The 27509-nt window shown below is 35.8% G+C and overlaps 1 protein-coding gene across 2 annotated transcripts; it reads right to left on the bottom strand.

The window, feature by feature from the left end:
- Nucleotides 1-862: 862 nt before the first annotated feature.
- On the bottom strand, nucleotides 863-26584 carry LOC121861368 (eukaryotic translation initiation factor 5-like). 2 transcript variants are annotated; one of them, XM_042359019.1, is made up of 15 exons: nucleotides 26486-26584; nucleotides 26070-26207; nucleotides 14115-14223; nucleotides 10294-10408; nucleotides 9195-9410; nucleotides 8849-9038; nucleotides 6861-7014; nucleotides 6103-6284; nucleotides 5784-5886; nucleotides 5255-5409; nucleotides 4898-5044; nucleotides 4438-4587; nucleotides 4177-4314; nucleotides 3435-3623; nucleotides 863-3257 (listed from the first exon to the last, which is right to left on the bottom strand). In XM_042359019.1, the coding sequence occupies exons 7-15, from the start codon at nucleotides 7012-7014 to the stop codon at nucleotides 3099-3101; spliced, it is 1377 nt and encodes a 458-aa protein (XP_042214953.1). In that variant the 5' UTR covers nucleotides 8849-9038; nucleotides 9195-9410; nucleotides 10294-10408; nucleotides 14115-14223; nucleotides 26070-26207; nucleotides 26486-26584; the 3' UTR covers nucleotides 863-3098. The 2 variants fall into 2 exon arrangements, with proteins under 2 accessions (XP_042214953.1, XP_042214960.1); XM_042359026.1 differs by lacking the exons at nucleotides 26070-26207; nucleotides 26486-26584 and adding an exon at nucleotides 19818-19944.
- Nucleotides 26585-27509: the final 925 nt, after the last annotated feature.

The following is a 27509-nucleotide window of genomic DNA, read 5'->3' as shown; positions in this document are numbered from 1 at the left end:
AGAGACTGCAGACATCGAGAACTGGAGAGAAGAGATGGGGTAGGAGGATTATACATGAAGGTTTTGCAGTGTAATAACCACTCACATGAAAAAGACCATTTCATGATCACAACACTGAAATCTGACCAGTCACTTCACACTCCCATAAAAAAGTAAGATGATATGAATAGCAGTGGCAATATTTCATGATCAAAACACTGGAATAACAAGTGCAGGGAGATTTGATTACTAGGACTACAACCATGACAGCTTGCCTGCCAAAAGAAAAATATTTTTTAGCTAATGCACTGCACCAATTGGTAACTTACATTGGGAGGATAGAACTTTCCTTATGATGAAAACTTCATTTGTCAAATATTTTAACTTCTAGTACACACTTCCGTTGCTAATCAAATTGGACATAACCAGTTTCTCTTGCAAAAACATCACATATGTGATGGGGTTAGGACAGACAAATCAGTTATGAACTGAAGAACCAGACAATGCTGGGTCCAGGCCACCATCTAAGTTTCATATGTCCCTCTAAAATTCTAAGATAGAGGATATATTTTGTTTTATCATATGGCCAAAGGGGCAAAAAGAACTAAATGGTTCTGAAGTTCAGGCAACTACAGGTACTGCACGAAAGTAATAACTTATAAGAGTATGTATCCCTATATTTTTTTCTAAGAGTATTACTTCATTCTCGGCCTGGAAGAATATTCCCATTATACAGTTTCTAGATTTATTTATGTGGATAAAAAGTGTGTATTTGCAAATTTTAGCATTTCTAGTTTACCTTGACAATATACACCTCTGCTATGTCCTGTCAGGTAGCTATTATAAACTATCAGGTACTGTATAGGAGGTTAAGGAAACATAATTGGATGCTGCAACAATTATTAAAGAGCTTTACATTAACATCTCGGAAAAAATGATACTGGCGACAAAATTCAGTGGCCTTAACGTTCATACTATATGCAAATCATGAGTCAGCGGAATATAGTCCAATTCAATTCCTTTAAAGATACAGTTGGACACAGAACAACAACAACTACATCTTGACAAGCAACTCACTCAAGATTATATTCCTCTAACAACCTTATCCTTTTCTTACAGATGAACATGAAATAATGCATCCTCAAGGTTTTGCTACATTAAAGTATGATAATTTTGTCTTATTTGTAAAAAATATAATTTATATTTTCAATTGTAATATGGCATGAGTAGGATGAGGACAAGGCTTACAGAACAATGTATGTGCCACCTAAAACTGCCTCAAAAAACAATTTCCTTCCAAACAAAAAATGAGATAACGAGAGATCTGCAGAAAGATAATTAATGGTACAGCACATTCTTTACTAAAACAAGTTCCTAATATTTTTTTTCATAAATTATACTTTTATTCAATCTCAATAGTCTGATTGTGTTACCACCAGGATTATGCATATACATTAAATCAGGTTCGACTTGTTCTACACTCCCCATTCTATCACATGATATGGGCAAGGGGATGCAACTAGATGAATGAAATAGTAAGAGGGAGAGAAACCAAACAAAAATGAAATGAATGAATGATGGACCAATTCCGCCATGCTCTTATCTACCTTTATTATCTCCCCTTACCGTCATTTTAAGATCACAGTCTTGTAATATTAAATCCGCTGGAAAATATTTCAAGCCGCCACACCAAACAAAATGTGCAAGATCGGGAATTTGAGCCTCGGTTAAAATGTTTTCATCATCAATATGACTACATTTTGGGCCTAAAAACCCTAATCTCCTCACAAAGATATCATCCACTGCCACAGTAACTAGGACATCTGTATAGAGCAATAACTCTTGACAATATTAAATTTTAATCCACCAATATAATAATTCACATTACACAAGAACCCACAAGCTGTATACATTTTTATTAAACAAGAGCTTAAAAATTTGTCTGTTGACTACTTGTAAGAGGCCCAAACACCAAATAACAATGCATGAGTTGTACAGAGTAAAGGCAAGTAACAAAACCAAGTCATTCATAGCATTTTTTGCAGTGAAGAATTATACTGTACACTGCCCAGAAGAAAAAACTGCCAAGTCTCAAACATACACGATGAAGGCTTAGTAATACTGGCTAAAAGCTTTGTGTGATATATAACTGCAAGGCCAGAGTTTTATCCCGGCCTCCTGTGGCTTGTATATTTAGTCAATATAATGATACAAAATTTAGAGTACATTTTTCTTTTACTCCCAAGTCTGAATCTTTTTAAACGTCATCTAACATTTACACTATACATGGCTACTATCTGCTACCCGAAAAAGAATTAATTATTACTCCTAAACCACAGTGATTTCCTCAACTTTCAAGAGGTTCAAATATTCTTAAAATTGATTTATGAAGCAACCTGCACTTCCCAGTATTGAACCAAAATTGCCACTAGTCTAAACAGTCACAGGACTTAGTTTGTCATATGTTCCTTGTGCAAAACTTTAAAGATTTTCCTTAATTCATCTGGTTCCAAGATGCACAACTACTTTCTATATCATAACAATGAAATAATTTATAAGTCTGCTTTAAGTTTTATGCGAGTACCTTGGAACGACATGATTAAGCACTTGATACAGCCGAGAAAATACATTCACATAAAACTACATTCCTGTCGTGTCAGTTTACAATTTAGAAATGTCTGTTGGCTTTAGATGAAGGCCATCATATCAGAAACAAAAAGCTGCACATCTAATGAAAAAAAACTAAATTGAACATTAACCAATCTTAAACAAAATGCAAAACGTGGAAAAAAATGGTCTTGAACACTTCCATTTTCTTATTTTAAGTAAAATGTAAATTTTTTATATGATTTCCATGGGATTAGTGGAATATTCTTGGCTAAAAATATATTTATTATATCCTTCAATGTTAAGTGCCTTACAATTCCTTTAAAAACAAAATGAGCACTGACAATATAAACAGAACTACTATAACATGGGATTATAAATTTGTTGAAGCAATTAAGGTCACAAACTTAAAAGAATATTCAGTAAATTCCATTGTCCAATTTAAAAACATATGTCTGTTTCTTCAATATGGCCTTCATTGGTATCCAGTAAAAGTAAAGTCAAGAGTATGTTTACAAGTTGTCAATATCCAAATCACTGTCATCATCTTCATTTTCGTCTTCTTCCCCAGGAGTAACTATCTTTGGAGCTTCAGCTACAATTGGTTTAGTGTCTGCAGCAATCTTAGCTTCCTGTTCTTTAAGACTCTGGTTCATTGCACGAGGATCAAACTGGAACAAAGGAAAAAGTTAAATTCAGGCAAAGAAAGTGACACATTAGAAGGGCAAGAGAACCTTATTTATTAACTTAGAACTTAAATGGGAGCAAGAAATTTAATGATAGAAAGATCACCGAGTAACAACCAAATGCAGAACAATCAACAGGGGTTGTGGAGCCATCTTCCTTACCTCCACATCACCATCTTCTTCTTCCTCTTCGGTGGTTTCCTCTTCTTCGGCCTCTTGCAACCACTTCAGGAAGGGTTGGGCTTTGGCATGGATCTCTGCAGCAGTTTCTTTAGTCACATACTTCTTGGAGACTTTCTTCCCCCAGTCCAGCAACACCTCCTCCTCAATAATGTCATGGTCATACATGGCCTGAAAGGAAAATAAGAAAAACAGGATAACACTTATATCAAGCCAAAATATAAATTAGAAAAAACTAAAATATGCTTTCTAAAATAAAATAAAATGCCTGAGATTGAAAAGCTCAAAGCTGCCTTTTACTCCATATAATTTTAAATCTATACAGGACCTTTCTTGATCATTTTGAAAACCAAGTTACAATTTATACTTGTCCAGTGATGTAACATGTGTTAAGTCCTCGGATCATGTTACTCAGGTCGTTTCACAAATACTGCAAATTCAGTTTCAACTGATTACTAACCTATAGCAGTGCAAGTCACTAATGTTAGTCGTAAGCTACATCTGAAATAAACTCGATCTAAAGAATTCGAAAGGAAATTCTACAGAGCACATGCTTGGTTGTGTGTTGCATGTAAATCATGACTTAGCCAAATACAGTATGCCAAGACCCAGGATAATTAGTCTAGTGGATTTTGATTAGAGCAATGTATTATATATAATCATTACCAAGTGAAAGATGAAAACTTTTTTTTTTTACATTGTCCATCACAACAATCATGCTCACCTTGAAAATCATGGGGACCTTAGGGAGCAACAGATCCTTGTTGAGTTCTATCAATTTCTCCACAGCGCCAATGAAGTACTTTTGACTCTTGGGGTTTCCGTGAGTAAACAGGAGCAGGAGAATTCGGTACTGAGGAATCTGCAAAACCAAAAACAGTCAACCCTCAAAGCCAGTTACTGGAGGGTTCCACTTGCATGTAAATCTTGTCAATAAAGCATTTATATCTGGCTAAAACATGTTAAAATAATAATAATACCATACCTGCTTAATAATGTTGTCATTCAGTAACACTTCCACCAGCACCATGACTGCCTTGTTTTCTTTGATATCCAACCTCTCAGCCTCTGTAGCAATGTCCTTAAACACTGACACATCAGCACCAGGTTTTAAAAAGCCTTTATCAACCTTGGCCTGCAAGTACATTGTAAAGTTAAAACATTAAAATTTATCTTAAAGCTGAAGAAAAGCTCAACTAATTATAATTCAAAATAAACTGGCAGCAAGTTTTACACTATCAAAGCTCTGGTAATCACATGTGCTGATAACTTTCAATGAAGATACTACAGTAAACTTCCTCTAATCCAGACTAATTGGGGGAAAAGCCTGTCCAGTTTGGCTGAAATTTCGGGTTAGGCTGGGGTCTATTGTCTGTTTTGCAAGGTGGAAATTTAAAGATAGGAGATACTAGTACAGTACTTCTAATATGAAAATTGCACTGTACCTTGCAGAGCTCAAAGAAAACTTCAAGACGTTCACTCTGGGTCTTCTCAATATCATTGGAAACAGTAAGGTTCTTGACTCCAGCTGTTAGGGTCTTCTGTCGTTCCTTCATTGCTTCCTCACTCACATCAAGACTCCAGTCATCATCCTAAAACCATTGTTATATAATTACATTAATAACTTCTTTTCATATGAACTATATTACACTTATGATGTCGCACTTTTCGAAATAACACTGCATAATCAATTTCAATCATTTTCCTTACACAAAAAAAAATGTATGCAGACATTACCATGAAACTACAGTACAGTACTTAAATTCCAATATATACAACTATTAAAATTTCCATTTACTAACATCTTCAGCATCACCATTCATGTCATTATCCGATGCATCAGATTTATCTGCTCGTGGAGAGTTGGGTCGCAGAGAATCCTTCTGGCCATTTTCAGACTTCTTGGTGCGCTCTTTTCTCTTTGTCAGGGCTGTGCCAGGCTGGTTGGGCTTTATATCTGGAAAGCCATATGCCCCTAGTTATATATGTTTCTCCCTCTCACCAACTAAAATAAAAGGCAGCCAGAACCTATCAATGCACACAATTCTCCATTCAATTGCTGTCATTTGGACACTCATTCCTGATGCCATAACACCATCCCAAATATGGTTTATCCTTGTTGCATCACACAACCTAGTATCACTGAGGAGTAGCATAAACATCTCAGTTATATTCATTTAAAATGCAAAAATTAAAATGCTGCACTGTATATTCTAAGACCGAGCCTTTTTATACTGATGGCAAGGCGAGAATAAAGAAAGGTATGAAAAAGAACATTAACTTTATCTACAATAATGCTACTCATGACAAAAGGCAATGAAAAAGTATTACCAGGATGGTTTTTGAGGATGAAAGTGGTGAGCTTGTGCCTCATGTCAAGCATTCCTTGGTATCCACATGCCTTGCAAGACTGTTTGATTATCCCTTTCTTCTCCTGTAAAGAAAAAAGTTTTTAAGAGGCAGTTACTGATACTTAAGATTTGCAAGTGATGAATGTGATAACCATTCATTTGCAGGGAACCACTTTAAAAAAAAAGACTTTTTTACTTAAAATCAGTGGCAGTTGGTATGGCTCATTTAATCAACTACCAAAAACATTCCTTCAGGTTTATACTGGCTAGACATAAAAGAAATTCATAATTTAACTTACATTAGGAAAAAGTACAGTCTCTGGATTTTCACATTCTGGGCAGAGCACAAATTTCTTGATGAAGCCATCCAGCAGATCTTGAAGCTTCATAGCATCATGCGAGCCATTCACAATATATCGATCGTTCTTCGTATCAAACTGAGTTTGGGCTCCAAGCTCACAGCCAAAGTACTTGCAAGGATCTGAAAATAAAGTTACCATTAAATATTTTAACTGCAGCTGACAAACTACTTTAATGTAAAACAGCACAACATCTTCTGTTAACGAGTCTAGAATTAACTTTTACAACATTAACTAAATAATTTTTAAATAAATTGGTTTTCCGAGATTCCTGGACAAGTGATTTCAGATTTCAAAAGATTCTACTACACAATATGAATGCCTTTTCCTTTCCCTCTTTGGGAAAGGCAGTAGTCTCAACACCCCTCTGATCTGCAAGAGTGATCATGTACACTGTACTGTATACCCCTCAGGAAAGCCAAGTCACAAATTGCAAAATTACCTCAGGCTCAATACCTATTTAAACTCTCCCCCGTCCCACCAAAGAAGGAAGATAAAAGGCCAAGAAAATTATTACAAAAAGGAAGAAGAAAAAAGGAAGGGAGGGAGATATCCCCATTACACCACATGGATAATGCCCACTGCTTCTTCACCACTCCATCAGTGTCAGGACATGAAATACAAGTGCAAACTACTTTAAAAAAATATGAGACCCAAAATTAAAATGGTCCAAAAACTCAACATAAATGTGAACTCACATGTGGGAGGTCGTCCAAGTGCTTTGGCCACATCAACCATGTTGACAACAACAGTCTTTATACCATTGCCTTTGCCTTCAACTTTGGCCATGATTTTTGGCATCTTGTAACGATAAAATGCATCCATGACGCTGCGGTTGACGTTGTAACTCATCTGTAACAAGTAAGTAATGTACTGTATTTTTTTTCTTGCTTCTTGTAGTTCTCTTTATCTAAACACACAGTACATCCTGTCCACAGTAATAACATTTAAACTTTCATGATTCCATATTTTAATTTAAGATTAATGCCAAGAAAAACAGTTTCTTCAATATCCCAGAAATTTGTGGGAACTGAGGATGTAAAGAACAAAGATGAAACAAATGTAGGATAACTCATTCAGAAATGCATGAATAGTTACAACAGGATAGTGAGTATCATACATGTTAAATAAGATGAAGAAAGTTACAGCAGGGCAGTTGAAGGTGGGGAAAAGCAACTGATGGTACAGCAAAAGTGTACAGAATATTAGTGTTCCCTCTTGCAAGCCTTCTCCAGCTACACAGCAAACTGGTCACAACCAAGAACAAACCAACTTATCTGCTGCCACCCACTCACTTTTCCAACTGAATCATCCCTTTAATATCCTCAGAGTATGCTCTGAATATCCCTCCTCCTCCTCCTCACTTCCAATTTGGACTAACTTTCCTTCTTCCTCTTATACTCATTTTTTTATGCACATTGTATGACGTGTACAACTCGGGGAAGCCACTAAAATGTTTTCCTCTGCTTGTTGGTGGATAACTGGGAAGACTTCAAATACAGTACTGTATTTTTTCTCTCTACATCCTATTTCACCCCCAAATACTGCTCTCAGGAACATCATTTCTATTGCTCTATGCTTCATAACCATAAAACGTTGAATCGACATTGACCATAAGCATGATAAAAACCCCACTTCTCATCCAACCAACTAAGTTAAGCAACATTGGGTCTGGTATGTACTTGAACAGGTGACTACTTGGGAACACCAAATGTTGTTGGCTTTTATTTTTGCTAACCCACACAAGTGAAAAACGGCTGTGAACTGGTGAGGTGGTGGAAGAGAATATCCTTATTTGTCCAGAATCAAGAGTAAACAATGATTGATCCTTCATTTGTAGTCATTCATTCATTCACATCTTCCTTCTACTCACAAACCATTACACTGTACGCATACATTATAATAAAACTGGCATCAATTTTTAGTTTGCACAATATTTCAACTACTGATCCTATTACCTCAGATTTACTGCAACAACCTGTATTCTGTAACTGTGTCCACTCTGTAATTATAGTGTTTGTGTACCATGAAGTGGATTTTGCTAAAGTAACTAATCGGGTGTTTCCCCAGTCCTAAACCAGATTGGGGCTCACAGGGGATGGGGAATTTCATAGACAGACTAATGTATATTAATGGAAAAAGAAGACTACTTCATGTAACTATACAGAATACTAGTAATAAGCAGATATAGAGCACGCAGTTTGAATGGGTAAAACTGAAAATCTAAGTATGGTACAACTTGTTACAGGTCTTACTTCTATGTAATCCTATACAGTAAATACAGAAAGTTTGCTTTGTACACTTTTGCTGCCAAATATAAAAAAAAAAGGTGAAGTGTCTTGATGAAAAAAAAATCTCCATTTACCCTCACCTCATTTGAAACAAAACTCCTCTATACATGAATTGCAATCAAATCTAATATAGTATTAATTGTAGTATGAAATCAATCTAAAAAAACATTGCAGTTCTACTTGATGGCCACTATTTCGGAAACTTCTGGTAGAAAGGTTAGCGAATAATTCTTTAAGGTTATCCAGATCACCAAAAATAATCTATTTAACTGTCAATAACATTTCAGTAATATTACTGGAGACATGCTTTAAATATTTCATAGAGGTTATCTGAATCACAACAAAACAATCACTTAAATATATCCAATAATTTTATAAGTGCCAAATTACTTTACCTTGGTGGTTGGGTGTTGAGTCTTCTAGTAAAGTGATTAAGATATTTCAAAATAAGAATAGTCTGGGATGTGAAGCGTTATGTCAAGTCAAAAGTCCGGGTTAGGACCGTCTTCTAAATAGTGCATAAGTTGGCAACTTGGGATTCAATGAAATGGTCGTTCATGCAGCTTGTTCACTCCACTGCGACTCCTGAAAAAAATTTACTAATTATGTAAAACTCTGGTAACTTGAGACCTTGGTCACTTAAGTCAAGATCTTAAATGTATACATTAATACTGATCCATCATCTTAAGAATTTTATTATTTCACTTTATCATATCACAAATACAGTACATGTTTGCTTACAGAGCTATGGGAAGCAGTGCCAGTGGGTGGAAATGGGGAGAGCCACATTCAGAGTTTGGGTAGCAGGTGATGGCTTGAGGGATGATAAACCTCTTGCCGGTCTTCTCGCCTTTCTCTTGGTGTCTTCTTGTTATCTATGTACAGCATAAGTGGGTTCTTGGCGTCCGTTGGTGGACAACAGCTACTACAACCAAATAAAGCACACACAGGATACGGCTGTAAAACAATATTTCCATTATTACCGATACACAGTACAGGTCTAGTGGATCGTGGGGTTAAGATTCCTTAAACTAATGATGCACAGGATGGCAAAATCTTCCCCAATATACATTTCACCCTCAGTGTTTACAGCAGTATACAGTATTTTGATACTTAACTGAATGAGCATTCAAAGTGAAAATAAAAAAAATTTGCAAATACTGTATTCACTACTCTTCTATTATGGTCAAGTTATGCACTACCCTGGTCATACTGCTTGACTTACAGTACATACATTAAAATAAAAATTTTAGCAAATTTTAATCCTATAGAGTGAAATCTCTATTAAACAGACTACAGGGAGAAGAAATTCCTTTATATTGAGGATACTATATATTAGATGTGAAACCATCTAACAAACTGTATAGAGATGAAAGAACGTTATATCAAAGGTTCGTTTGAGGTGAAACTAATGGATTATATGGAGGGAGAAGTCCATTATATGGATGTTTTACTATACAGTAATATATCTTTATACAGTCCTTATATAGCATTCTCTTAATATACTGAAACTTGACATTATTAACCCCGCACTGCCAGAAACACACATTAAACCACAGTATGTTTTCACAACATGGGAAGTTACTCCATAATCCAAGCCATCAGGACAGAAAAAAAAATATATGTGGGTGGTGTGTTAAATAATGATCAAGATTTCAGATTCCATGACCACTGCCAGCCACAATAGCAACAGACTTTAAATCACAAATGCAGTATCTAATATACTTAAATCTATAGTTTTCCTCAGAAAAGAGCTAAACACTAAAATCATCATGCATTCCCTATCTCAAAACAAAACAAGGTCATAAATTTGGCACTCAACCCATCTACACTGTCTTACCTAGTGCCAGCAAGCAATGGGATGATGTCTGTTTTCTGGGTGGGTGGCTTGTTGAAGTCACGAAGTCCTGAATGGCTGCAGTTTACGATGCCGGTTGCTAGAAAACTGCCTATTTCTGGGGAAAAAGATGAAATAAATAAATTATCAAACGACTCTTAATAGAGGATCACCATACTTTAATTGTTACCTTCCCTCCACACCAACTACCTATAGTACAGTACGGTGTTCCTTAATGGGTGTACACTGGTTATAATTATTCACCTTTTGTAAATCATCTTTCAGGCTCTATGTATTTGTCATACCATCCTAATACATGAACACTCAAATCTGCACAATTTGTTTTCATAAAAATCTTAAAGGAGCTAATACAGTATTATGAATATAACCGAGAACACAACATTAGCGTTCAACCTTTATATTCTCTTGTAGGCAAGTGCTACCGTATCAAATTACGATTTAGAAAAATTAACGGAATATACATCTCCATCCTCTACATGTGTTAGAAATGGTATATACAGTAGGAAGCTACCAAACAGGGAGGTACTACTGCCTAGAAGATATTGGAAGCATAATGTGTTGTCTATGGTAGACCCTGCTGCCATATGGCACCACGAAAATTGTGACCATGTCCCAGGTTGCTCATCTGACTTTCTGCCTCATTTACACACAATTGCAGTCTCAATTGTTTCTCTTACTATTTACAACACAACATACATACATTTCTCACTTTTTTTATAGTTTTATTATTATTACTACAGTGTTATGATTTATGGTTATTATTATTTTACTTTATTATAAATTGTATTTACTATGAATAATTATTACATTTTTGCCCCCAAGCGGGTCAGCGACCTGTGCCCGGGTGGGCTAATCCCCATTAAAAAAAATAAAATAAAATAAATAAAAAAATGTTGGGCTGTCAACATGGAGATATTCAATAACTTTCACACAACCCAAAACAATCTTAAACTGAATTGTCAGCTCATCAATAGTGGGGAAATACAGTACATAAATTTAATTTCACCTTAAGTTATAACCTGTTTGGTATGTCAGCAAACTTTACAATATATATGGTACAGGTTGACAACTTCTTATCCAAAATTCTGATAACCTGAAAACCGAAAGTTTTTCGTGCGCACGACATGCCTGCCCCCCCCCTCCCTCATGTACAATACACCATTAACTACCTACAAAACACATCCATGAAGGTAAGTATTGTACATTTTGTCCACACCATGAAAAACTGGTTTATGTTAACACAGGAGAAGACCGCCATTCTCCCACATTCTTGACAACTAGAGGCACGCTGAACTCCTCACCCAGGAAACCCTATGACAAGCCATAATGAATATTAGTCAGCATAAAACAGTTTCTTTCCCAGTTATAACCAAATTAAATTTACCAACTCATTTACAAACATCTTGTAGTGCAACAATATTGTATACTGTCGTCTTATGTCTCAAGGTCAAACTTTCACAAGACATTACTTTATATAAATACCCATGTCTTGATAATTTCACATGTTACTTGATGAAAATATACAGTACACAAAACTATGAAGACACTTTGCAAGGATAACAATACAAGGAATAATAAAGAAAACCTATTACTGTACGTGTAAAACTTCTTTAGAATTCTCAGTCTACAACTCAAGCACATACTACTACCTTGACGTTCACGGTAATCTCCTAACAGGATTTCCTGCCCTCTCAGGGGGATATTTATAGACTCAATAGGTCATAGCATACCATTACAATGCCAACTTGGTACAATTCATCAATGTACTGTACTTCCCACTGATACTTTTCTAGACTTAATTTTATATATTATCTTCTATACAGTACGGTATACAGTAATATCTACACTTCTGACAATTACATATGTTTGCTAAAATCATCTGTTAATACATAAGAGGCAAATTATAAAACTGTACAGTACTTTTGAATTATAAATACTATACTGTACTGTACGTATAGCAAAGACGCGCATTTTTCCCAACAATCTACATTTTCCCAGTCCACTGCAGGTTGGCTGGAAATGAGACCAAATCCAAACACATTCATTCATTCATTATTACAGCTACAATACACAAAAGGTGCATCCCTTTATATTTCAGCACGTACACTATAACAGAAGTCTATTGTTTTAATATGTTGCATCTCAATACTGTACAGCACAATATAGCCATTTGAAACCACCTTTGACAAATATGGCAAAACAGTCCTTCCAACATCCTGTTACTGTATATAGAGAACCTATTTAATCTCAATAATTAATATAATTTATCAAGCACTTTGACTTCTGGCTGTGTTAAATATAGCACATTAGGCTGCGCTGTAATAACCCTTGTTTTAGTAACTCTTCCAAATGTTTTTTTTTTATTTCATTGACATTCTCTCTGCCACTTTTTATACATCCACAAAGGCCGAGTTTATAATGGTATGAGGTCATCAATTTGTCCCATTTCAAATTCTTTCTGAACCCACAACCTAAGATTCTAAACACCAAGGATATTAAACAGGTAACATGTCCCTAGGGAGAGAAAGGGTCCTAGTGACATTGGGAACACGGAGTCAGAGATTAAGGTCACTCTTGGTGACTAAACAAAATCACATTTCTGCATCTTTGTGGTATCTTAGGTGCTGCTTGTAGTAATCTTTTCAATTTTCCAACAAGTCACCTTCACTATAGGAAAGTGACAAGTCTTCTACACTTCAGATACATACAATGTTAACAATACCATTTGTAGTCTTCAAAATTGAACTATTCAACACCCAAGGTAGATAAGGTCGGTACACCAAAAGCCTAAGAAACTAAGATACTGTACAAACAGCAACACTTACCCTGTCTCATACCTTGGTTATAGAGTACAGGTAAACCCCCACTTATATGTAACTTCACTCAATGTAGTTTCACTGTAATGTAATTGACAAATTACTACCTTTCTCCACTATATGTATTGTTACCCTGCTACAATACACTTGTAAAGTACTGTACACAATATCTATTTTGCCAAATAGTGATGTCAAGTAGCATAAGCAAACTAGTGATGACCGAGGTGTTTGAAGACACTCAAACTTTGAGACTAACAAGTACAGTACATCAACTTAGTGTTAATTTCTATCTTAATTGCTCACTTCTTATAATTATTCATTTTACTATTTCTACTAATGTTTATACATGTATTATATTTAAAATACTTATTACATGTATTTACTGTAACTTGTATCTTTTGTTTGTAACACCAAGCTGTAATCTTTACTCAGGAATGCATCTTCAAATAATACTGTACAGGTACCCATTAAAGTATATGCATGTCAATAGGAAAATGTGCCTTGTTTAACATTTTTCAATAACTGGCTTTTTCCCTGTCTCACCGTGGGTATATTAAATCACTAAAGAACTAAGACACTAGAAACATTTCCCATAAACAATTCTAGATTATTGAAGTCTATTACAGATCAACAGACAACTACTGCACCACATTAAATGAAAAGTTTATATGGTTGTATTTATAAGATGGTTCAGATTATTGATGCACAAAACACTAATGGGCATCATTTCATGAAGCAAGGTTGGCCAGGCACTAACCTACAATAAGAGACCTTATGTAGAGTACTATTAAGCCTTCTCACTTAGTCCAACTACTAATTACAGCTTACTTACAAATACTTTCCCAGCCAATCCATATATAACCCAGAAGGGCACTTAAACCACCATGGGAGAATCAATCACATGAACACCATCTCGTTATTACCCTCCACACCAAAGTTACTGTATACAAGCTCAAGAGTTCTTACCAAACACAAACAAAAACTTACCTAATATCAAGGGGAAAGTCTGAGGCGCACGCACACATACAAGACTGTGTCAGCAAGCCTCCCAACGGCTCCACTGATAATATACAATTTCTGGGGGATATGTGTCCCTCTGAAAGAAAAAATAATAATGTAGATAAAGGAAAAAGTAATTGTTTCATCATTATTTCATGCCGACGCCTGTCTAGATTCTAAAAGAAATTTGTTGTACTAATAGAAATCATATGAACCACAGCAGACCCAGTTTTCATATACTGTACAGTGTACTGTACTGTATGTTCCCTTTACTATTTGAAGCCAAAACTATAGTACAGGCCCCCCCCCAAAAAAAATTCGCTTTAGGTTCTCAAAATGGCCGCAAATAATATTTGCTGGGGGGGGTTGTTGTTACATTTTAACTTGTGTACAAAGAAATGTATATTCCCTAATGTGTTTGCCCTGAAGACAATTTCTTTTACCTGTATTGTATGTTTGTGTAGACACACAGACTACATCCTAGACCACCGTAGGGTCGGGACCTATTTAGGCGATGCTCCCGCTGAGCAGTGGCCCCCCTTGGCCAATGTTCGGCCCATTCCCAAAGTCCCTCTCCCCGACCCATCCTCACCACCGGGATATCAACATACTCAAAAGTGACAATTTCGTTTCGGAAAGAAGTGGGACCAGTGTTGAATAGTGATGACCAGTGTATAAGCCAGTGAATTCAGCACTAGATAGTACCAGTGAAAGCTGTGACCAACCAGTGAGATAAGCACCCCTGGGAACTGACCACCATCTTCTGAACAGGAGGTGCTAATCAGTCCACCATGGGGACAACAGTGGGTCAGCTTGACACCTGACTACGAGATAACACCACCCAGCAGGGCGAGGTAGTGACACCACCCAGTGTCCCCATGACCACGTGAGGTTGTTCATATCAACACCCGAGGACGAGTTACTGCACCGTGTGAACACCATACCACCCGGTGTCCCCTTGCCCACATGAGGTCCTTCATATCAATGTATTCACTCCCAGTAAACACTACTCCTTGCACTGTCACTATGTTGAAATGAACTGTAGTTTGAGCTTTTCCCCATCTAGTTATTATATATCTTATTTGTGTCACTTATGTTACTTTTATATTATTTGTAATTCGTAACCCATTCCCCAAATATGTAACTGTATATTTTCAGCCTTCTGGCTGCCAAGCTCTTTCAATAAACCGTTAATTATTATTATTATTATTATTATTATATCAACACCCGAGGACGAGTTACTACACCACGTGAACACCACACCCCCTGGTGTCTCCATGACCAGTCCAGGCCTGGGCCAACAACTGTAAACTATAATAATTTGTATGTTCAATTCAAGTTCCTTCTCCTTTCAGTAATGAAAGCTTTTGTTAAATGACCCACCCACCCAATGTCTTAGTATATAACATGTCATTTTTGTCTCGTGTATATTTTCAGCCTTCGGGCTGCAGAACTTTCAATAAACCGTTAATTATTATTAACACAGAGGTAGGTAGTAGGCAGCTACCAAACAGGGAAGTACTACTGTACCATTTGGGAAGATATTGCTGCCATATGGCATCATAAAATTGTGACCAAGTCCCAGGTTGCTGATCTGACTTTCTGCCTCATTTACACACAATTGCAGGGTCTCAATTGTTTCTCTTACTATTGACAACACAACATACATACTGTATATTGTTTCTCTTTATATTTATTTTTGCATTTCTTTATGGTTCTTCATTATTATTATTATTATTATTAACATTAGTGTTATTATTATTATTTTATTTTTGATGTTTTATTTTTTTATTATAAATTTTATTTACTGTGAATTATTATTATTATTATTATTATTATTATTATTATTATTATTATTATTACCTGTACTACTACATTCCGCCGCCCCCCACACACAGGCCCCGATGTGGGACAGTGACCTGTGCCCGGGTGGGCTAATCCCCGTAAAAAATAAAAATAAAAATTAAACAAATAAAATAAACAAATAAATAATAATGGAGAAACTCAAATAATCAAACAAATTTATTAAAAATGCGAATCTACCCTCACGTCCGTGCTTTATTAATAAAGTAATAAAGCACGTACTCGAGGGTAGACTCACATTTCTAATAAATTTGTTTCTGATTGTTTATATGTATTGTTAGTGTGTGTGTGTGTAGACACTCACAAAACACTTACCTATATAAATATATACTAATGGGAAAATGCTCGCAAACCAAAAATTTATTAAAAATGCGAGTCGACCCTCAACTCCGTGCTTTATTACTTGACTAATAAAGCACGGACTTGAGGGTAGACTCGCATTTTTAATAAATTTTTGGTTTTTTATTATCTGTGAGAGTATTTTTCCATTATTTATTTGGATGCATTTTTTGTGTCTACACACGTGTTTACAATACAGATAAAGAAAATTACTGTCTAGAACAAATGGCTCCCTGTCCCAGCCACAATAATGTCAGCAACTTTAAAACTACCCACAGACATTCTTGGGTGTATCCAGTGTCATCCGTGAATAATCGAGGACTGTGAAATAAAAATCAGCGAATTTGGGGGGACCCTGTACTGTACAGTACTTGCCTGCCATACAGAAAAAAATATGGAATAATTCTGAAATCCCACTTAGTGACTCATGGATAAGGAAACTTGTGTACAGGGGTATAGTAATTTGCAAGAATACAGGTCCCCAACCCAGAGCATTGATGGTTCGTACTAATTTAACGAGTGCCTTCTCTCCCATTGCAGCCATCAGCCTTAAAAGACCCAAGTTGACAGCTACCACTGAAGGCCAAATGCCAAGTAAGTCTTGGCACACACAACCCTGCCTTCTTACATTCACTATCTGCCATGCTGATTTTTCCAGGGACAGCCTCAGTCCAGCCAAAGTTTTCAAGAAACCCTATGGGAGGAAGGCAGCTTTGCAATGAAATATCCTGCATCAATTCATCATTCATTATCCGATGTCAGTTTCACGGAGATCCAGTATAGTAGCTACATCCAAGGGCAATTACTGTTAAGGATGGAGCCAAATGGTACAAGGTTCTACATACTCCCTCTACATTCCTTATCACTCACAACTTGTCTGCATTATTCCATCACAGAACCCACTAGGAAAATTCAAACAAGGGTCCCTGCCCTCAACAAAGAATGTCCGACATATTTTCCTAACACTGAATTTTGAAGCCTTAAGATCACCTAAACAGCTTGAACTCTCAAAAAGAGGAAACCTTATTAACCCATAAAATGTTTCCTCTGCTACGGAGCAGTACTGACCCCATGACAAAATGAAATCAAATGGGGTACTAACTTCATTGTGAAAAATACTTTCAATAATCTCCTTCACAAAAACTATACAAGAAATGGACAAAATGCTTAAAATCTACAAATCAATCAGATTAATTTATGGCCTATGGGACAAGGACATCAAATCTTGGGACTATGATGCCACCAAAGCTCATCTTAACTTTGAAAAATGGATAGTAGTCATGTACAGTACTGTCATACTGTTAATAGTCTGGTAAGCATTTTTGAAAACTTTAACAATTAAAATTGGTCAATCCAAGGTCCTCAAACCCTTATTCTGACCTAAAACAACAAAGTGCACGTGTTCACGAGAAAAAAAATTATGGAAAAGAACTTCAAAATGTTTTTTATCATGTTCCTGCCATCAAAGATTTCTTCATACCAATGAAGTGGAATTAAACAATGAAATATTAATTAAATAATAGAATGCTTTACAGAAATATTCTTATTTTGAAGGAAATAAATGTCAAAACTTAAATGGATGAGAAATCCATTTGCTGCTGACACACTGTGTTGACAACTTCTGAACAAGAGCAACCGATTTATTTAGTAATCCAGCAACCTCTTAGTTTTTAGCTGTTTGTCAAAAGGCTGTACAGTGTCCTATCTTGTCAGAAAAGCCCATTAACAAACTGTACTTAAGTAAAATATTTTCTGCTAGTACGGTCATGAAAGTTTGTTACATAATACTATTAAAAGAAATATTAATGAAAATATTGATTTTGCAGTTATCGCCTACAAAAATTATTTTAATGTGAAGGAGGGCCAGGCACAAGCGTAACTTTGCCAAGTTTGGGAGCACCACTATAGTATTTAAAATTTGGAAAACACTGCCCGAATAAAACCACTTTCACTTTGATACAGAAAAACAGGGCAAATCCCATAAGCAAAGGCCAAAAAAGAAGAAAAAATCACCAGGCACTGTCAACACTTAAATGCCTACTGGAGACATCAAGTTTTCCAAGCATGACTAGAGCAAAACAGTCACTTGAAATATGGAACATTTTCCACGCCTCAATTTCTTGTTTTATCTACCTATATTATTCATCTTCCACTTTTCAATCGTGTGCCAAGTAATAAAAGTATACCCATGCAATCAAGCTCCTCTACCCACATTTTCTGCTCAGAATTCAATTTTTTTTTCCAGATGAAACAAATCCATGAGCAATAATCTTCCATATGTTACTGATACAGAAACTACTGCTTGTAATGAAGTGAAATTACAGTACTGTACTTATATTTTTCTGTGCTGTATCTTGTTTGGTAGTTAAAATTTGTGACCTGTAGAAATTAAAGTTTAATTTAAATGACCCAAACTCTCTTCTGATCAATAATACTGTACTGAGTTTTAAATTAAGAGAAAAGAATACCTGAAGCTGCTCAGTCATTTTCCAGTAAGTATTCCAATTCCCCAGAAATCTGAAGGAAAACTAGCACAGCAAAAGAAATCGTGGATGATGCAGTAATGAAAAGAAAAACGACAAAGAAAAAAAATGTCACAGATACTTGGTAATTTCATTGTGCATCTAGAAAATAATTTTTAAATAGGAATTAATTTTACAACACTGCCATATACAGTATTAAGTTTGGAATACACTATCTACAGAAAAAGGAATACAGTAATGTTATAATAAAATAATAAGTAGACACTTAGGCCAAATAAGGACTTTTAAAAATGTATAACAGATGGCCAAAAACATGTGCAAGTGACCCAGTTAAAAACCATCCTGGAAGACATGCCAGCTGGAAACGTATGGTTCCTCTTTAATACTACAAGATGTAAATTAAACAATACAATTCAACACAATAATGTTTGTTACAAAGAAGCAAAACATCTGGAGAACAATTACTGGTATATGCTTCATAAATACCAGCACAAATTACTGCACAAAACAAATACTGTACAAGTAAAGCAATTTAATGCCAACTTCACCAAGTGGAAAATTTCCATAGTAACTATCCATTCTTCTATCGATGAAAATGAACACTGGTGGACCTACTTGTGCACATCATACACACTAAAGCAAAACATCCACAAAGGAGCCACACCAAAAGACCCGTCACACCACAAACATATGATTCAAGAATTCAATACGGTTCTTTTTTCTTGAACACATCCCATAAAATGGGTTGAAAGAGCACTTTGTTTTTACAGATTTTCATTTAGCAGCAATGTAGTTTGCCTACATACACCATTACTTTCGTGTTTAATATTGAACACTTAAAAAAATTATGCAGAGAAAAGAAAAAAATCAGTTTTGAACAATGTACCTCAGAGTAAACATTATCCAGTCCCATCTGCCCACTGACTAGTGCAAGGATACAACTATTAGTGACAGTGGGATAAGTCTTCTTGCAGAAATGTCGATCTTTGCAAACAAGACTATATACCTGGTCTCATGAAGGCACCAAGCTCCTAGGCTTCCAATGGCTCTACTGACGACGACAGCTCTGCCCTCCACCCTCCTGCTCTCTTTGCCTTACGCTCTCTCTTCCGATGCTCTCTTTTTCAAGCATCTTTAACCAAGTCTTCAATACAATCTAATTTCTTTTTTTTCACAAATACACATTTCAATGACTGGTAGAGAAGGATACTAGGCTGTATTTAAGATCCATTCATTACTTCATTTAACTATAATACTGTAATTGAATTTAAATGTATTGATCCCACCTGGCATCTCCAATAATTCAAGTCACCTTAGTAGTGGCAAGATTATATATAAACTTATATCTACAGTTTTATAAAATCTCCATAATCAAGTGAAACAAGAGTATTGATCCTCTTGCAAGCCAATGCTAGTGTGTAAAGTCTGCAGGCAATGGGAGGGGAGGAGAGGAGGCAGGCAGACAGCCAGCCACTCCTGAGCCAGAGAGGTGGTTGCCATGACAACGATATACGCAACAGGCACCCTCTACAGTATTGCCAGATGGATCTTTTTCCCATAAAACCTTCACTACAACCAGAAGTTAAATAATCATTGAAATTGAGATTAACTGTAAACATTATAAAATAATCCAATCCTTCACCATAAAATGTTAGAGGAGATATTAAAATATTAGACAATGGTTATTCCTGACTGGCATCACTGACTCTCCAGACGTCAATACTGCCCCCACACACACCAACCCACATACACCCACGCATTTCACACACTGGCTCTCTCCTCCCCTCTCTGGTGGCAGTGGCAACAAGAATGAATGACAATGAACCAGAAAACCTAATGGAGTGGATTGGACTGTACAGATATACAGTATGTGTAAACAAGATGAAATATAGGAAACTACATATGAAAACCAAAAACTTTATCGTAATGGCGGGTAATATTGTACAGTATGGGACTACAATTTCCCATTACTGTACAAAGCACAATCATCTTTTAATAAACCCATAAACCACAAACTACTGAAGAATTGGTGACCAATTGCAGGATTAGTTCTGCACTTGTATTTAATACTGTATAGCATAATCAAATGTAAAGCCATTTAGATAACCATACTGTACAACTGGAAATCCAGCAGTGCTAAACAATATCCCCAGCTAGAATAAAATTATAATTACTGTACTTCATCTAGCCATCTAAAAGAGTTCTTGCATTGGTAAGTATTTTGGAGGAGTGACCCTGGTACAGATAAACAGAAAATGGGTTTAAGAAAAGAAGTGCAAACCACACCTGGTGACCTTAACCTTCAATTCTCAAGATGCTGAGACAACCAATCCCCACCCTCCATCCTAACATCTCTCTCAAATAGCCAAGGACAATATTCCTGCTCCATTCAGTGCAGTGGGTAAACTGGGAAAGGACATAATTACAACCCTACTGTACTGTACTAGCATTCTTTAATCATTGTTGAGAATATAAGAAAATGGGAATCCTGTACAATCCAACCCCAATTATTTCACGACTTTCATGAGATGAAATTCTAGAAGGGAGTACCTTCAATTCAAATGGTATTTGCCCTGATATCTCAGAATGATAGGGGTATGTTCCAGCCCCTGTTATATTCAGTCTCTTACATTTATTTCCACCTCCTAAAGAGAGACCATCATAGAGACCTTACACAAAATTCTTGTAATAGCTCGACCTCAGTCCCCACTAAACAAGAGAAATACACAGCACCCATCTGAATTTTGACAGTCATCTAATACATGCAGCAAGACATACTGTACAGTTTATCTTTTCTAAATTGGGTGCCCCTATAGTATGCGGTCTACCAAGCTGGGGTTGTGTCTACCGGGATATTTACACTGTAGGTTAAGATATACAGAATTACATAAAGTTGGGTTAGGTTGGGTTGGGTTGGGTTGGGTTAATAGACAATACAGTGTAAATATCCAGGTAAACCAACTCCAGCTCAGTAAGCAACATAGTACAGTAGCACCCTAAATTGTGTAACCAAATCATTAAGAAAACATTCTGACCAAACATCCTCCAACTCGGAATTTAATATCCAATTATCTACCTTAAAAGCCTCAGTCTCCTGGGACATGTGCAGTAATAGATATTCACATTATTAGACCTCGATCAAAATTACACACACAATTCTTAATTAAAAACAAAAAAGAAAATTACAATCACCTTGAGAAATATTGTATGCCCAGTGAATGGCATGATGCTACATCCAACAAAAGTACTTTGAAAAACTGACTGGATTACTTAGCAGCAAAATCAGTTTCTCTAAGAAATGGCCTTAACAGATGTGTATGTCCTCAATTGGATTTTCGTGGGGGGAGGGGGGGGGTCTTGCTCCCCACAGACACTTCAAAATGTCCTAAATGGTAACTACATCAATCAAAATGTAAAATTTCACTAAAAGTTACTGAATTAAGGTAGTAATAATGTAAGGAAGGGTCTGATAATTTTATGAAGAAACGATAATTTTGAGGCTCACTAAATATGTTGTGTATTTGCAAATTGCTTATACAGACTCTTGAATAATTAAAGTTCTTAAAAGTAATGAATGAAAAACTAGTTTCTCAATTTTCCTATTTAATTCAAGTGGAAATTGTTTAAAATTTTTAGATTTAGAATTTTATATGAAGGAAGTAGAGGGGTGTGGAGATGAGGACCAATTGCAATAGGGGACACGACCCTAAAAAGGTTAAGAACCCCCGCTCTAAACTGACACTATACTGTACATTAGCCGAGTCCTAGTTAGTTCAATTACACTGTACATCCCTTAAGTGCTGTAAACAAAGGTTAAAGCTTCACACAAGACTGAGAAGTGTGTAACTCAACCCAAGACTTCACTTGTGCTGAAAACTGGGTTAACAGCAGCTTCCTCTGTGTCCTAGCTGGGGTGTGGGAGGCCCAGTTACTGATGAGCCATCAAGTTAGCAGGAAGGCTAGGCTAAGACTTGGCACTCTGTACTCCATAATGGACAAGACAAAAGTCGGGTCGAGTTGAGACTGCTGAGGTGGTGTTTGTAACATGACTGCTGCTAATTAAATGGATTACTGTACTTCTGAAGATCCCTCTGGGACTTACTTGTGACTAAGAAGCATTCCTCATTTAAAAATTAGATCGAGTCTAGGATATCTAAGGGTTAAAGTACAGTGCTGTTCAACAAGTCTACCAGTGAAAATCATCAAAATGGTGCAAGCTCATTGGATCAGGTCTGATAAGTTTGCTTTGTTCAATATTCAATGGTTTAGGCCATAAGCTTCACTGAGTGAATGTATGTTTACAAGAGGGTGACAATTCATCACAGCTAATCTTATGTACAGTACTTAAGTTACCCAATCTATAAAGCTCCCACCAAAATATATCAGGAAAGAAGATGGTACAGTATTCATCTCCTTGAAATCTAGTACAGTATATAAAACAAGAAAAATAAAGATGGGATCTCTTCCAGCAAAAGCCATTCTAAAAAGTTAGGGTAAAGGTGTAGAAAAGGGTGACCACCAGAAGTTTTTGTTGATTTTCTTGAATTTTGCTATACTTATCGTTTTGATTTTAAGTACAGGTATATTAAAAGAAACGACAACTTTCTATTATAATTTTAACAATTTTTTAGGAATATTTGTATTCACTATGCCGCTACACAAATCTCCTCCCGGTGCCATTTTTTTCCTCGGTGAATCCCTTTTCAAGAGACGTTTCCTATAAGATGGTGAACGCTACCACGTATTCCTCCTCGCCATTGCTGATGTACTGTACATCTACCTCAATATTAAGGCAAGTTGTTTAATACAAATTAACAAAATGCATAGAACCTAATAGAACCTGGCCTAACAAACCGATAGGTTGGGTTTGTTAGGTCAGGTTCTATTAGGTTCTATGCAGTGTCGTTTCCATTTGTGTGTTTAATATCACATTGTGTAGAAAAATTTTCAACCATTTCAGACAATTCTTTCTGGTGGGCACCCTCCTCTACACCTTTACCAAGTTAGAAACACTTATGTACTGTAGTCCATTCACTCAAACCTTGCACCCGAGGCCTCGTGTAAGTTTGTAACATGGCAGTTCATTGGCTGGAGGACGGACAAACAAAGTCACTACAGTACACTGGATCCCTGCATTACAGGAATTCTGGTTATGGAAATTCGCCCTTACGACATTGTAAATAAAATATTGCTATTCAACAATAAATTTGTCCGTATTCTACCAAAAGTATTTAGTTTGTGTTAAAAAGTATATCCAATGTAAACAAATGTCATTCACTAAGCACCATTCTCTCACTGTGCACACAGTGATGGCCCACCCCACCACGAACACACGTCAATATTCCCCTCGTTAATCATCTATAAACAAAATATAAAATATATATCAAAGTTTATCTGCATGCCTTTTTTAATGTAACAAATTAAATACAGTAAACCCAGCAATAAAGAAGTAGTACATTTTGACTAGGAGACCGAAGCATTCTGTCTATGGTATATTGTGACAATTCACTCACTACTAAAACCAAGGAGAAAGCAAGGAAAAAGTATTATATTTATAAGAGTTGTAAAACAAGCAAAGCCACTGTGTCCATGCACTGTGGTGAATGAAAACAAAATATCACTGGACTTGGACTAAGTCGGACTCAAGTAATTTATCAAAATTTCAGTCATGCCCAGTGGTCCATTCTAGCTTAAATCAGGCACTGTTCAGCACTGCTGTCTTAATTCACCTGAATTAATTGTGTATCCATTGGCAGTTTACTTTAAAGTTGAAAACTACATCTTCCATCATAGTAGTTTAGTTACATTGCACTAAATGCAGAAAATAGGTTATCAGTACAAAAATTAAGAAAAGCATTACTTTTTTTTAAGTGACTGGATAACCAAGGCAATTGTCCTTAAATTGTACCACCAAACCTATCTAACCTACGGTACCTATCCCAAGACCAAGTTGAGAAATTATATCTTTACGTTAGATTAAACAAATATAGCTTGGTATGAATTTAGCAGATGGACATTAATATTTTCTGGAAGAAAAAAAAATAAAAAATATGCAATTCCTGTACAATACTTACTGTATTTGCATTTTCTCAAAATATGAAAGGTCTTCAAAATAAAACTAGTAAAAAAATTGGTCTTTTTAGGAAGTTCAGCAACAATGACATTTGTTTAAAAGAGCAGAATCCATATCCACGAGGTAGCAAGGAAAATAAAACCAAAAAAATGGCAAGTACTGTAGGTCATAGCCTTAATACTTCTGGTACACCAACAAATGACGTAAACCTTCAGGGCACTCCACGTGACTCTTCGCTCCAAGGTTGCAACAGGATAAGATGAAACAAAGTTAGATCGGTAGAGTCATGCCGGCTAAATATACACGGGGATGGTGATATACGGCAATTGGGTGTCAAAGGTCATTATCACTTCGTTTTAAACTTTCCTTTTCTCTTAAGACATATGTTTCAATGTGTTTATCATGATAATTTTTACTTTCTCTGCTTCAGATATTCTACATCAACACTTAATTGTTCACATTAATGGCTCTAAATTAACCAAATACCTCATTCCACCATCAAAGCAGTTGCATTGATGAAATTTGGGTAATCCAGGAACAGATGGTTAACAGCAGAATGCAGTGTTCAATTTCGTAAAAAAAATTTCCACAGAAGTTCTTTGGACGATAGTAAAAAAAAAATATAAAATACAACAATACACAGAACCTAATAAAAGGGATACACCTCATTTCGTCACCAACCCAGTTCATCACCCAATAAACCCATTTCTTCTTTATTATGACCAAAAGCACTAAAATCAATAATCTTGGAAAGTATCATGCTATTAAGAAGCAATACTTGACCTACTTTCTTTCACATTTACCAAAGTCTATTACCAAATGTACAAAGACTAAAATTTAAGACCTTCAATTCAAGAGTTTCGGTTGAGAGTAAGAGGTGCTGGAGACTTATTGCATATTAATGATGTAACAGCAGACGACATAAGTTACAGCATGGTTAGATTTGCTCCTTTGTTAAAACATATGTTCACCATAATTTTTCACTTCCCAACATAATTTTGCCATTTCACTCATAAATAATAACATAATGATTGAACAGGTCACATAAAATAAAATAATTCATGAACATTCTAGTTGGTAGTCCACTTCCACATCCACTTCCATTTTAAGTTAAAAAAAAATACCAATCACCATTAATTACATCTATATTCCATAACAAATAACCAACATGGGGTTAATACTCACTGTACCAGCTGAATAAAATCATGAAAGTGCCGTCCAGGGCGGAGTTTTGTGCTAATAAGTGGGTAGTGAGCCCAGGTCCACACGTCCCACAAGGAAGAATGGCGCCCCTCGCTCTGACCTTCAACACACAACCAAATTCTGCAAATAGACACCCATCCGCCTCTTATTTCTCCACAATTAAATAGTCTCCGTTACCTATACCCAATCTAAGTCATTTTTGTAGAGGAATTTTGCGATAGATGTATATTTTTTGAGGAAAATATTGTCTCTGGGAATGGAATCAGATGTTGGACTGAGCATGCGCCATCTTTATTACGCATTATTCGAATTTTTCCCTTCCTTAAAGAGACAAAAACCTGCTCATGCTAAAACCTGCAATGCTAAAATTCTTTCGGGTATACAATAAATGACCTCACCAGTTAGTAGACGTGGGAATGTAGCGGTGACTTGAGGGTAACAACTCGTAACTATTCCCCTGCTGGAGTAAAGTAAAGAATGATGTGAACACTTTTACAAAAGATAATAGATTTTACTTTCATGGTAAATATTTCTTATTATTAAAGTACATATAGCTTTATGATATTTTTTGTATGTTTTATATTTTATAAATAACTGAATTAACCAAGAATTTAATAAAATGACTTTACATACGTGGGTGCATTTAAATGAACAAATGTCAACAAATTTAGAAATATCTTTACCCTATTGAAATTATTATATATCAATTATGAGTTTTCTTCATCCATAAAATAATAACATTATATCTAAAATGTAAGCTTAAAGGAAAGCATATATATTTTTATTTCAATAGATGCATGGTCGTTATACACCAGCATATGTTGCAATATAAAGATAATAATGATGATACGTTGAACAAATCACAATATAGTATTCTTCTATCCACTTTCAAAATATGGTATATGTAGTGAAAAGTGTACATATTAGGCTGATCAGCTGACAAGTGGTGAATGAGATAAAAGTAAAGACCTATGAAATGCTAATCGATATCCTAAGACAGGCTATAAAATTTAGTTTATTTTAGTGTCCCCATAAATTATAAAAAAAAATCTGAATACGCATAGTTCAAACATCAAAAATGTATCTAATCTATAAAATTTCATAAATCTTGATAACTCCTTTTGTAAAACAATAACAGACGGATCCAGGAATATCAAAAGGGGGGGGGGTCCAACTCCAAGAAGTTGTAGGTGAGGGAACATGGTGAACCCAGCTAGCTTACCCAGTTGGGGGGTTCCCCTATAATTTTTTGTTTTAATCTGACCAATATGAAGGTCATTTTTAGGCCATTTTGAAGCCATGTACACTTGATATTAGGAGAAATTTTGATGTAAATAGTAACTATTTTTACAATACAAAAATGCACGAGTACAATACTGCATTAAAGAAAAAGTATTGGAATTTTCTGATGAAAGAGGGGCC

Source organism: Homarus americanus, unplaced genomic scaffold (assembly GCF_018991925.1).
Source record: "Homarus americanus isolate GMGI-L3 unplaced genomic scaffold, GMGI_Hamer_2.0 scaffold40248, whole genome shotgun sequence".
NCBI lineage: Eukaryota > Metazoa > Arthropoda > Malacostraca > Decapoda > Nephropidae > Homarus > Homarus americanus.
The sequence above is the reverse complement of the archived record's forward strand: the minus strand, read 5'-3'. Positions and strand labels throughout refer to the sequence as shown.

Excerpts from the sequence above, each read along its gene's own strand:
- LOC121861368 (XM_042359019.1), bottom strand. The coding sequence starts at position 7,014 with ATGAGTTACAACGTCAACCGCAGCGTCATGGATGCATTTTATCGTTAC. Across the intron at positions 4,588-4,897 it reads TTTTCTTTGAGCTCTGCAAG|GCCAAGGTTGATAAAGGCTT; the intron begins GTACAGTGCAAT and ends ATGTACTTGCAG. Across the intron at positions 4,315-4,437 it reads ATGACAACATTATTAAGCAG|ATTCCTCAGTACCGAATTCT; the intron begins GTATGGTATTAT and ends TTGGTTTTGCAG.